We start from the raw sequence: 13,294 nt of genomic DNA on the forward strand, positions 1-13,294 counted from the left end.
TAAATTCTAATCCATGTTTTGAAGGAGTTTCTTCTCTTACTCACACCAAATTTAACAGTTTTATTCCTTTCTATATTCTGAAGGTTTGTTCATATTTCATTCACACTGATTTATACATTTTACTCCTAAAAACATGATTTTTTTTTCTTTTTGTTGCAATGACTGTATGTCATCTTGTTTTCCAGTACAAATATCTAAGTTTTGTTAAATCAAGATACATTTACTAGAGATGCACAATGACATAACATTAAGTTTTGTTTACTGAAATGATTGTCAATATTCTGTTAGATTTAGCTAAAAACAAGAAAAAAGTCCAGCTCACACTGCAAAAAGTGCTTCTCTAGCTTAGATGTTTTGTCTTGTTTCCAGCCAAAATATCTAAAGATTCTTAAATCAAGACGGATTTTCTAGATGAGTAAAAATTATTGTCCTGTTTTCAGAAAAAAAACAAGTCAGAATTAAACGTTTTCCGTTTGAAATAAGATTTTTTTTCTTACCCCATTGGCAGATTATTTAGCTTGTTTCAAGCAAAAACTCACTTCATTTTGACTTGCTTTTTTTTTAACAAGACTGTTTTTACTCGTCTAGAAAATCCTTCTTGATTTAAGAATTTTGGAAACAAGACAAAAAATCTAAGTAAGAAAAGCATTTTTTGCAGTGTTATTAATTCAAAGGAAAATCTAGATTCTTTTTCTTACCCTATTTGCAGATTTTTAAGCAAAAACTTTTTTGATAAATAAAAAAAATATATATATTTCAATAACATCAAACTAGTATTTTAAATCTGGCTTAATGCAACGTTTAGATTTCTTTTTTGGAAATGTATGCAAATCAGTGCATATTTAATTAGATGAATGCTTCATTTGCATATTTCAACATAACATTTGAAAAACTTGTAACATTGATCTTAACATACTGTGATTAATCAGCTGGATGTATGGTGGTATATATAAATAATGACAGGACGGTGTTTCTCAATCTGTACAATGAATCTTTACACTGCAAAAAATGCTTTTCTAGTCTTGTTTCCAGCCAAAATATCTAAAAATTCTTAAGTCAAGAAGGATTTTCTAGATGAGTAAAAATAATTGTCTTGTTTTCAGAAAAAAACAAGTCAAAATTAAGTGCATTTTTGCTTGAAACAAGCAAAATAATCTGCCAATGGGGTAAGAAAAATAATCTTGTTTTGCGTTTGAAATAGGATTTTTTTTCTTACCCCATTGGCAGATTTTTTTGCTTGTTCTAAGCAAAAACTCACTTCATTTAGATTTTTTTTTTCTGAAAACAAGAAAAAAATCCTTCTTGATTTAAGAATTTTTAGATATTTTGGCTGGAAACAAGACAAAAAAATCTAAATCTAAAAAATCTAAATCTAAGCCTAAACTGGCTCAGAATGGATCAGCAGATGCTGTATGTGTGTGTGTTTCAGGAGTGGATCTGGAGCTCTGGGCTCATGAACACACGTATGAGAGACTCTGGCCTGTCTACGGTTACAAGGTAAAGCACTGAACTGATCTGAAAGTGCTCTGGCATCAGCTCTAGCATTGAGAACTTACTCTATCAGATGTGATGTGTGTTTGTGTCTTGCAGGTGTTTAACGGAAGCTCTGAAGAGCCGTATGTGAATCCTAAAGCACCTGTTCACATCATCACAGGTTCAGCCGTGAGTATCGCCATAACGCCAATAACATTAGTCTCATGAGGGTTTAGAATGGCACTGTTCCTAAAGGAGTACTAGATTACTGTATGCTATACTGCTATACTACACTGTGTGCTATTTATTAAAATAGTATGTTGAGCAGCACATACAGAGTGCATTACTGTACACCCATTGTTTTTTCCATAGAGATTTTAAAATAGTAATTTTAAATGTTTAATCCACAAACCAACACTGCAAAAAATGCTTCTCTTACTTATCTTACTAATATCTAAAAATTATTAAATCAAGGATTTCCTAGGCAAGATGAGTAAAAACAAGTCAATATTAAGTGAGTTTTTGCTTAGAACAAGCTAAAAAATCTGCCAATGGGGTAAGAAAAAACACTTAATTCTGACTTTTTTTTTCTGAAAACAAGAAAATAATTTTTACTCATCTAGAAAATCCTTCTTGCTTTAAGAATTTTTAGATATTTTGACTGGAAAAAGACAAAACATCTAAGTAAGAAAAGCATATTTTGCAGTGTATGAGGAGAATCACAACAAACTTTGATTTCAATATTTTTTACAAATCAGACAAAACGTCAAAGACATGTTTTAGAACATTTTGCTAACATCCAGTTAGGTTTAAAAATGTAACTTGTTTTTAAACATTCAAAAGTTTTTTCTTGGATGTGAACGTTACTTTTTATTATCTTGCAACATTATGGGAATTTTACTTTTAAATGCTTTCAGAATGTTCAAAAACTAGTTGTAACATTTGCAAAAGATGATTCAGAAAAGTTCCAGGAACATTGTATAACAGTTTAAGAGCATTATTAAAAACCAGATAAGTTTGGACAAACATTCTATGAATGTTCCTGGAAGAACATTTGTTCAGAACATTCCTTGCCAGAAAACCTTGCCAGAACATTCTGAGAACCCGGTTAAATTAGAACCATACAGACAAACAATGACCACAAATTTGGTAAAACTAAAATTAAAATGAAAAAATTAATTCTAACTATCAGTAAAATTATAATAGTATTTCAGTGATATTAAAATAACACTGTCTAGCATGCATTTATGCAGAAAAATAATGCAAAAGTTGTGAAATGCAATGCAATGGCCTCTAAATAACTTCCTTTATACCAGAATGCATTGCAATAAAAATCATCCACCAGCTTCTTTTGTCCAACAATAAACATTTAGTATTCACACTGCAAAAAATGCTTTTCTTACTTAGATTTTTCCAACCAAAACATCAAAAAATTCTTAATCACAAAGGATTTTCTAGACAACTAAAAATGATTTTATTGCTTGCAGAAAAAAAACAAGTCAAAATTAAGTTTGTTTTTGCTGGAAACAAGCAATGGGGTAAGAAAAATAATCTTGTTTTCTGTTTGAAATAAGATTTTTTTTTGCTTACACCAATGGCAGATTATTTTTTTTGTTCTAAGCGAAAACTCACTTTATTTTGACTTGTTGTTTCTGAAAACAAGAAAATAATTTTTACTTGTCTAGAAAATCCTTCTTGATTTAATTATTTTTAGATATTTTGGCTGGAAACAAGACAAAATCTAAGTAAGAAAAGCATTTTTTGCAGTGCAGTTTGTTGTCACATAACCTCATCATGTTGCATGTTTGCTTTTTAAATTCAGTTTTACATAAATAAATGACTTCCAGCTCGTTCATCACTGGAAACAGACGGTCAGATTGAGTGCAGTGCATTGCATTGTGGGATACGGCATGCCATGTGGTGGTGTTTTAGCAGATTTGTGATTTGGTTTTATTCAGGGCTGTCGAGAGAAACACGACGGCTTCATCCCTAAACCTCGCGACTGGAGCGCGTTCAGAAGCACAGATTACGGCTACACGCGCATGCGTCTGATCAACACCACACACCTGTACCTGGAGCAGGTGTCTGATGACCAGGTAACTCACGTTTCACTCAGAGTTCATGTGTGAGACGTCTGATGTCTAACTCCAGCTGTCTCTGACCGTCTGCAGAACGGCAAAGTTATCGATCAGATGATGCTGGTGAAGGAGAAACACGGAGCGGACGCCTGGCGCTGAAGATGCCGATGTTAACCCTAGTCGACGGTGAGATGCACTACAAGACAATCTCCAGCAGCACATGCTTTGAGTTCTTCAGACACCTTCCAGACAGTTTTACTGTGCAGGACCATATTCTGCTTCATCTAACAGGTTTCTTCAGAGTGTTTGTTTGGATGGACTGAATGCGGGTTAAAATGTCTATTTCAAACTTATAAATGTGGCCCTGGACCATAGGACCACACTGCAAAAAATGTTTTTACTTAGATTTTTTGTCTTGTTTCCATCCAAAAAATCAAGAAGGATTTTCTAGACGAGTAAAAATTATTAAAAAATAAAGTCTTCTTTTCCGAAAAAAGAAGTCAAAATGCATAAACAAGCAAAATAATCGGCCAATGAGGTAAACAAAACAATCTTATTTTAAGCAGAAAACTACATTATTTTGCTTACCCCATTGGCAGATTATTTAGCTCATTTCAAGCAAAAACTCACTTAATTTTGACTTTTTTTCTGAAAACAAGACAATTTTTACTTGTCTAGGAAATCCTTCTTGATTTAAGAATTTTTAGATGTTTTGGCTGGAAACAAGACAAAAAATCGAAGAAAAGTATTTTTTGCAGTGCAGTGTTAAGTAACACGGGTATATTTCAGTAGTCAAAAATACATTGTATGGGTCAAAATTATCGATTTTTCTTTTATGCCAAAAACCATTAGGATATTAAGATCATGTTCCATGCAGATATTTTGTAAATTTTCTACTGTGAATATATCAAAATGTAATTTTTGATTAGTGATATGCATTGCTAAGAACTTCATTTGGACAACTTTAAAGACGATTTTCTCAATATTTAGATTTTTTTGCACCCTCAGATTCCAGATTTATAGTTTTATCTCAGCCAAATATTGTCCTAACAAACCATGCATCAATGGTTTTGTAATCCAGGGTCACACATGATTATATTTTAATAAGGAGAAAAAGTACTCTACAGTATGTAATCTACTTGATTTTTTAAAACCATGAACTCTGTTCCCAAACCTAGTGAGCTTCCTTCTTAGTCAACATTTTGAGCATCACAAAAAAATCTGAAACGTTCTGCTGCCTTCTAAAGGGCCGTTCACACACAACATGATTAAAAACATAAACACAGGGTTTAAAAACTAAACCTAAAGCCTTTATATATAAACCATTATAAAAGTAGTTTTAATGCATGCCTAAAAACGCAGCTTATAATGCATCATGTGATCTCATGAATAATTGTAACCACAGTTAAACACAGTAACAACTTTTAGAAAGAACAATGCACAACAAACCTCCAACTATTATAATGCATTTTCAGTTATTTATGTAAGGGTATAATGCATTACAATGCACATTATGAATATCTTTATAATGCATTACAAATAAAAGGCTTTAAGCAATGTGTTAAAACCTTTCTCAACTCAAAATGCTTTTATACTTGCATCTTTTAACTTGAACTATGCATTTTACAAAACTGTTGCAAAAGTTAAAAAACCATATAAAAAAAACAAAGGCATGCAACTAAATTACTAAAATTTTAAGTATTACAACAGAAAATATTTTTTAATAAATCCCATAAATAAAAAAACTATAAAAATCTTACATCTCAGTGATTAAAACAAAACTGTCTACAAAACTGTTTGCAAAAATAAGTAAATAAAAAATTGTAAAAGCAATACAGTGCAATGCAAAATGTGTTCTGTGTGAACGGCCCCTAAATAACCTGCTTTATACCAGAATGCATTGCAATACATGCAGATATTTTATACATTTCCTACCATATATATATATCAAAATGTAATTTTTTAATAGTGACATGCATTGCTAAGAAACTTATTTGGACAACTTTAAAATGCTTTAAAATGCTTGTAACTTAATGCATTTTACAAAACTGTTGCAAAAGACATATAATTTCTATTTAGTTTAAATAAATAAAAACGTCTCAGGTTACGTATGTAACCCTAGTTCCCTGAGAATAGGGAACGAGACACTGCGTCCTCTAGAGGGCGCTTTTGGGGAACGCTGCAGCGTGCCTCGAGTCTGAAGAATGCATAGAAAAACTACATGAAATGGCCGGCGCCAGCGTATGACGTCACCGCGGCGCGTCAGTCGCTGCCGTTGCGTCACTACCGGGCGACCATAACATAAAGAGGCGCCCGTGCAACACAATACATCTTCAAAGTCTGAAGCTTTATCGTCCGAAGCATGGCGAAGAAGCCTAGAGGACGCAGTGTCTCGTTCCCTATTCTCAGGGAACTAGGGTTACATACGTAACCTGAGACGTTCCCTTCCGAAGGGAACTCTCACTGCGTCCTCTAGAGGGCGCTTTTGGGGAACGGTATACCAACACTGCCATGCTGAGGGGAGTGCATGCTAAGCCAGCGAGCACTAAGCAACAATTCTGAGAGGAATTGCCCCTACTAGGACGTGGTGACGGCTGTCAAAACGTTACCCCTCCCGGCCAGAGGCCTGACCTGTTACCCACTTACCAGACTGGGTAGAACCCAGGGCACAGCTCAGGCTTGGAATTATAGTAATTCCTTCTGAGGGAAACGGCTAAGCTTCGATGGAAACTTAGACTTGTCAGAACCAGAAACTACCGCAACATAGGGCCTAGTTCCCTCAGGAACTGGCTCCCATATGAGGGCAGAAACCTGTCCTGGGTCCGTTCAAAGGGCCACTAGTAGTGGCGCGCCCTAATAGTGGATGGTCAGCAGACATCAGCTAAGATATCAAAGGAGTCGAACCCAGGGAACCGGGGTTGTGAGCCGACTCCAATAGATGGGAACAAGGCAAAACGTGTGACCCATACCAAAAAGGGATTTAAAAGAGGAACCCAAACTTGGTGGGAACCTACCAACACGTGGATTTTATAGAAGTGCCCCAGGTGTGTGTGCACTTACCACACTTGTGGTTTTAACTGGAAGACGCCCAGGCATAGCGTGGGACGCTTACCGACATGATCGGATTTAAGGAGAGTGTTTTCCCAGAGGGTTTCACTATCAGCTCCATGCCGTCTGAAGAGACGGAAAGGGGATAACCCTGAAGGTGAGGGGATTGCCACACTAACCCTCCCCTGGACAGAAGCTCGCAAGCTATCTGTCAACAGAGAAGAACATGGAGCTGAGACCATCCTGCAATAGTGGACGACAGTGGAGGACAAAAATCCTGACCCTGATCCACAGGGAGAATCGCTTCTCCAGAAGGGGGCACTGCTGTCTTTTTAGGGAACCCTTAATGAAAAGGGGAAGCGTGCACAGCCCGGTCCACGCGACCTGTATGAAGGTCTGGCAATCTCACGAAGGTGGGTTGGCGCTCATAGAAGACCCTTCCCAGAAGGGGAGCTGCACAACCGAACAGGAGCGAATGCTCTCACTGTTACCCTTCATAGAGGGGAGCATACATCCAGAATAAAGGCTGGAGAGTAGAAACCTGAAGCATGAAGGTCAAGCTCCTACCCTGGGAAACAGGGAGGAGAACTTGGCCACCAAGGAGTGGTGCTCTTATAAGTGAACCCTGGAAAGGGGGCACGCCAACATCCTTGTAGCAGGTCCATAACTCTCAAAGGTCTGTCCCTGGTAGATTCCTACCCTCAGGAGGGAGGAAGCATTCAGTCCTGGGAAGTTGCTCTGAAGGAAACCCTGAATTAGGGGAGCTCAGGTCCGTTCCAGCAATCCTGCGCACAGGGAGGAACGTGAGCTCTTAACCTTAACAAACCCATTCCTCAGAAGGGGGAGCACTCAGTCCTGGGAAGTTGCTCTGAAGGAAACCCTGGATTAGGGGAGCTCAGGTCCGTTCCAGCAATCCTGCGCACAGGGAGGAACGTGAGCTCTTAACCTTAACAAACCCATTCCTCAGAAAGGGGAGCACTGTTTGCCTTGAAAGTTTCTGGGAAGCTCCGAAATGAATAAGGGCAGCTTCCTAGTTCAGACACTTCGTAAACCTTTCCTCAGAAAGGGAAGTGGAACTAGGCCTGGGGAGCGAGAATCGATCCTAAAGTGACGGCTTTCTAAGGTGTTAAACACCGAAGGATGCTCAAACCCTCTGTAGGGGAGACATTCGACAGCCTGGGTGTAGATCCTACATCAAGTGCTGCTTCAGCCCTCAGGCTTAGAATGAGGCGACTTGAAGAGAGTCTCAAAGTAGCGCTCAGATAAAAACCCCTTTCCTCAGAAAGGGGAGCGCACACCGAGAATCAAGACCCCAGCTGGAAAGCGTGTCACCAGGTGGTGCTCAAATAAAAAGCCTTTTCCGCAGAAAAGGGAGCAACCAAACCTGCTCCGAGTCCGCAGCGAGCACTCCGGACTGCTGGTACTCCTATGTAAGTGAACACCTGTCTCAACAGGTGTAGACACTCAGTTTCCATAGAAACCGTATTTAGGAGAGGACACGAAGCGGATCCTCGCACGCAGGCCGTCTGCAACAGAGTTAAACATACTAGTGCAATCTTAAATATAAATATCTTAAGATGCTTACCTAGGGAGAAAGGAAAAATTTCCTTTTGCTCGTTTAACCACTGAAGGGAGAAGCCCGATTGTGCTGGAACGAGTGTTGTGTAGACGGACACCACCATACAACCGGAAGGGAGGGGTGCTCCGTTGAGATGTTTCCACATTCCTTTTCTGAGGGAAAAACACAACACGCAACCCAAACCCTGCAGGCAACACGCCTATCCAGCCATAAGGGGGGCGTAACTAGGGAGTTATGCTCCTGTCTCAACAGGACATAAGTCTACACTAGGCCTGCAAAGGACAGCATAAACATACCAAGGGCAAACCTAAGAAAAACTTAGGGAGCTTACCTTGAAGAGGACAGAGGTCCTATGTGTAATATATGCTGTAAGGGTTGATTTACCGCACAGCCTGTGGAGTGGAGAGGGCAAACACTGCCGTAACCTTAATCCATAGGATCAGAGGGGGCGTCTGCCGTAGACTCGTCGTATTTCTTCTGTGAATAGAGAAAAACATACACAGGTCTGAGACAGTATGAAGTTCCTTCACGTAAAAAATGGATCATACTCACCCATTTAAAAGCATCCTGTTTCATAGAAAGAGGCGGGGTTTTTTTTTTTTTTTTTCAGAGACCGCCTGATTCCAGACCGTCCGAAAATTAGGGTTCTATACAGGTAGAACCCCCAAAGGACATCATGGGTCCGGGGAGTGCAGGAAGCTTAAATGGAGACAGGGGAATTAATATGGCGACCCGACTGGACCGAGGGAAGGAGAGGTATTACTCTGACCCCTGCGAGAATTTTGTCTCGCTTGGATGACTTCCCTGAAATCCTGTCTGTCACCTCTCGATCCGCGTCGCCTCCTAGACCTGCTCGCAGGCGGGGGAGGAGCGCGGGATGCAACACTAGCCTTCTGCACCTACCTCCGTTCCTCAGAAGGAGGCGGAGCAGGACCCCTGTGGTGTTCGGGCTAATACCTGGACCTTCGAGGGATAAAGGATTTTTCAGCAGATCGGCTGGGTAGGCTTGGAGCACTGCCATGGTGTGCAGTGCACCCACCGCCTGACCTGCTGCTGCATACGCTCTGCCGTTCAGCAGGGCCGGAGAAGGCAGAGAGGGAGTCTTGAGAGAGAAAGCCCGCCCTGTGGAGAGATAGCATCTCTTCCACAAGGGGCGTCCTCTCATAGCCGTGGTCGCGCAAACCCTCGATACTAGCATAGTTCGCAATGGACGAACTATGAATGCGCGCCGCGTACGGCTTTTTCCAGACCCTCTCGATTTCAGTATGAAGATCGGGAAGGAATGGGAGACTCACCAGAGCTGGATGGTTATGGCCTGAAAAGATATCGCTCGTCAAGGCGACCCCGCGGCGCTATCTTTCTAGCCCGCTTCCACAGCAGGACAAGCCTGGCCGTGGTGCGGTCCATAACCTCTGGCAGCTCTTCGTATGCAGGGCAGGAAGGTAGAGAGGATTCAGCCTCAGCGTCTTCATCCATCTCTAGCATTTCCTGCTCTTCTTGGGTGGAACCCAAAAGAGCACTTGCTCCTGGATCTGATGACGTCAGCGATAACGCACCATCATCAGCTAGGAGCCTGTCGTCGTCTCCGGCTGGCGAGAGAGAGAGACCCCTCTCAAAATCGTCAGCCAGTTCCACTTGCGAGCCCCACGAGCTCAGTTTCCTCCGTGCCTCGGCAACGGCAGGACCCGAACCGCGAGGGGCAAGTGGACGCTCATCTTTCCTCAGAAAGAGAGACAGACGAGACCGGAGCTTCTTCATAGAGAAGCGCTCATAATGTATACACAATGCCCCCTCAAGGACATCGCGTGTGTGCTCTTAGCCCAAACAGAATATCGCAAAGATCATGTGTGTCATCAGGTGTCAAATAACGCGGACACGGATGAACACACCGTTTAAACGACTTGCTAGTGCTTGCCATGATAGTAGTTCAAAGAAAGGATTCTTACCGTTTCTTCCCATGCACATCCAAACCGGGAAAGCTGAAGACAGCGAAGATGTATTGTGTTGCACGGGCGCCTCTTTATGTTATGGTCGCCCGGTAGTGACGCAACGGCAGCGACTGACGCGCCGCGGTGACGTCATACGCTGGCGCCGGCCATTTCATGTAGTTTTTCTATGCATTCTTCAGACTCGAGGCACGCTGCAGCGTTCCCCAAAAGCGCCCTCTAGAGGACGCAGTGAGAGTTCCCTTCGGAAGGGAACTACAAACATTAAAATAAAAATGTATTTAAAAAAAAAACATGCAACTAAATTACTAAAATTAAAACAGAAAATATATTTTAAAAATCCCATAAATAAAAACTATAAATTATAACATCCCAGTGATTAAAACAACTACCAGAATGCATTGCAATACATGCAGATATTTTGTACATTTCCTATCGTAAATATGTCAAAACTTAATTTTTTAATAGCAATATGCATTGCTAAGAAGCTTATTTGGACAACTTTAAATTGCTTTAAAATAGTTTAAATAAATAAAAACTAAAAACATTAAAATAAAAATTAATTAAAAAAAACAAAAGCATGCAACTAAAGTACTAAAACTAAAACAGCAAAATATAAAAAATCCCTTTAATAAAAACCTATAAATTATAACATCTCAGTGATTAAAACAACACTGTCTAGTGCATGTTTACAATAAATAAATAAATAAATAAATAAATAAATAAATAATGCAAAAGTAGTGCAGTGCAAAATGTGTTCTGTGTGAACAGCCCCTAAATAACCTTCTTTATACCAGAATGCATTGCAATACAAATCATTCATCAATTAAGCAAGAGTAATTATGAACTGATTTAAACCCACAAATTAAATTTGGTTTGTATATAGCTGCTATTTTTTGTGTTGTTATCTTTGCAACATTTGAGAAATACTACTGAACACTAGGGTTTGGAACAGAGTGAATATGAACACATGCTGCTGTTTTCAACTACAATGAGCTTTAATAAATTCATCTTTTGACAGTAACTGGTGTCTATTTGCTAAATGCAGTGTTTTACCAGATAAACTCTAGTTTCCATTCTTCAGGCTGAGGATGATCTGGTTTGGCTAATGCTCGCTGTGAACGTGAGCGGTTTTCTGTTGCATATTAACTCTGTTACGCAACAAGTCCATAGCTGTGGTTACCGCAGATCAGCAGGAGAAAACAGTTCACAGAAGAGGACTGATTCACATTATTCAATTCATTTCATATTACTCCGTTCCACATGGCAGAGAGTCGTCTATTTTAAATCAGTTTGAAATCAGTTAATCTCATTCTTCTTCTTCTTATTTAGAAGAGTCCTTAAAAGGTTTTCATTCATTCTTACACAAGTTAAGGCACAAAGAACTTAAATCAGAGCTGAAAGTCTTCAATTCATAAAGTCAAAACATAGACTGGAAAAAAATAATTATTTTTTAGTGTTTTTGTCTTGTTTTTCAGTACAAATATCCAAACATCCTACATCAAGATACATTTACTGGAGATGCAAAATTAAGACGCGAAGTCTTGTTTTCTGAGAAATTGAGTTTATGATTAAAACAAGAACAAATATCTGTCAAAACAAAACTTTTTCCCTTCGTTTCCCTTTGAATTAAATAGATTTTTTTGCGCCCGCTAACAGATATTGTGAATCTTTTGATTCAGATCGGGACTTCAAATTGCATTTCTGACTTTATATCTTGCTTTATATCAATTCTGATTTTATCTTGCAATTCTGACTTTTCTTACTTTTTTTCTTGTGATTCTGACTTTTTTCTTGTAATTCTGATTTTTCATCTTGCAATTCTGACTTTTTTCTTGTAATTCTGATTTTTCATCTTGCAATTCTGACTTTTTTCTTGTAATTCTGACTTTTTTCTCACAATTCTGACTTTATATCTTTTCTCACACTACTGACAGATATTTATTCATTTTGATCATGAAAGTGAAAATTGTGAATATTTATGTAAAATGAATGTTTTAATGTTTTTTTTCCTTTAAAGTGCTGCTAATGCAAGGCGTTTAGAGATCATTTAGACATTATGTTCCATTTAATTTATAACTTAATTTTTCTTTAAATAATCTTAAAAGCGCTTAAAAAGTCTGTTTCCCTGTTTTTAGTGAAACGGCTTATAAAAAAAGAATAAATGTAGGGCGGGGCTCGGTTCTATCCATCGCCCGTTGATTGGATGTTGAGACGTGGAGGCAGATCGTAGTGGATCTTAAGAATTTACTGATTGGAGAACTTTCGTTCAACTTGGATTTTGATATTTTCATTTAAAAAAAAAAGTTATGTAATAGTTCACAATAACGACATCTTCTTTATAGAAATGTAATTTCATGTTGACTTTAATCCTCATCTTCTGTTCCGGTTATTTTGTCCTGGAGAGAATTTTATTTTGCCTAAAAATGCTTGTTAATGTAACAGCATCAGACTAAAGCTGTTTTCTATCAGTGAGCACAGGTTTATGTTTGTTTTTTGAAGCTCTCATGGACTGAACTTATGCACCTCGGTTATTGAGTGAACATATCCACAAATTATCCTTTTTTCACTCCAAAGCAGATGTTTTGGTGAGTTTTGGAACGGGACAGAAGTGGTCTGGAATGAGAGAGTAAATAATGAGCGAATGTTGACTGTTACTGAACTGGTTCTTAAAGGGCAGCAGCAGCAGAGTCTCTATTAGATCATGTGTGTGTTCTTAATAAAACTGACGGACGGCAATCCTGCTGCTGTTTCGGTGTGTTTGAGCGCGTGACGCTCTTGTTTTTCTCCATCATGTGTAGCTTCTTCTTTAGATTATGTGTCGGCGGTTCTTCTGTGTTCCTGCGGACGCTGGGAGAGATGAAGTGCAGCAAACGTGAATCAGACCGCAGCATGTGCTTCTGTCATCTGTTTACATCTGCACTGCCTGGAAAAAACCCTGTCATGTGAATTTCTATCAAAACATCATTTCTGTGGCATATCGGTGATACTAGAGATCAACACAAGAACAAAAATGACCTTTGAAAAGGAAGAGCTCAGTGCATACAACTGTAAAAGACTAGAGAGAATGACCTGTTGGACTGATTACAGGAGCGGCGAGACACGACGTCTGTTCAGTATACTGTTTAATTTGGCTCGTTTTTCATTTCCGCTGACATTCTTGTTTACCT

The 13,294-nt window shown here is 39.1% G+C and overlaps 1 protein-coding gene across 1 annotated transcript in view; it reads left to right on the forward strand.

Moving 5' to 3' along the window:
• LOC141296211 (kelch-like protein 28) overlaps positions 1–5,641 on the forward strand; it is a 12,453-nt gene extending 6,812 nt beyond the window's left edge. The window contains exons 4-8 of the mRNA XM_073827486.1: positions 930–943; positions 1,430–1,497; positions 1,591–1,662; positions 3,432–3,569; positions 3,645–5,641. Coding sequence (XP_073683587.1) covers positions 930–943; positions 1,430–1,497; positions 1,591–1,662; positions 3,432–3,569; positions 3,645–3,710 — 358 coding nt within the window. The 3' untranslated portion in view covers positions 3,711–5,641. The remainder of the gene's footprint in view (positions 1–929; positions 944–1,429; positions 1,498–1,590; positions 1,663–3,431; positions 3,570–3,644) is intronic.
• Positions 5,642–13,294: the final 7,653 nt, after the last annotated feature.

This window comes from Garra rufa, chromosome 21, assembly GCF_049309525.1.
Source record: "Garra rufa chromosome 21, GarRuf1.0, whole genome shotgun sequence".
NCBI lineage: Eukaryota > Metazoa > Chordata > Actinopteri > Cypriniformes > Cyprinidae > Garra > Garra rufa.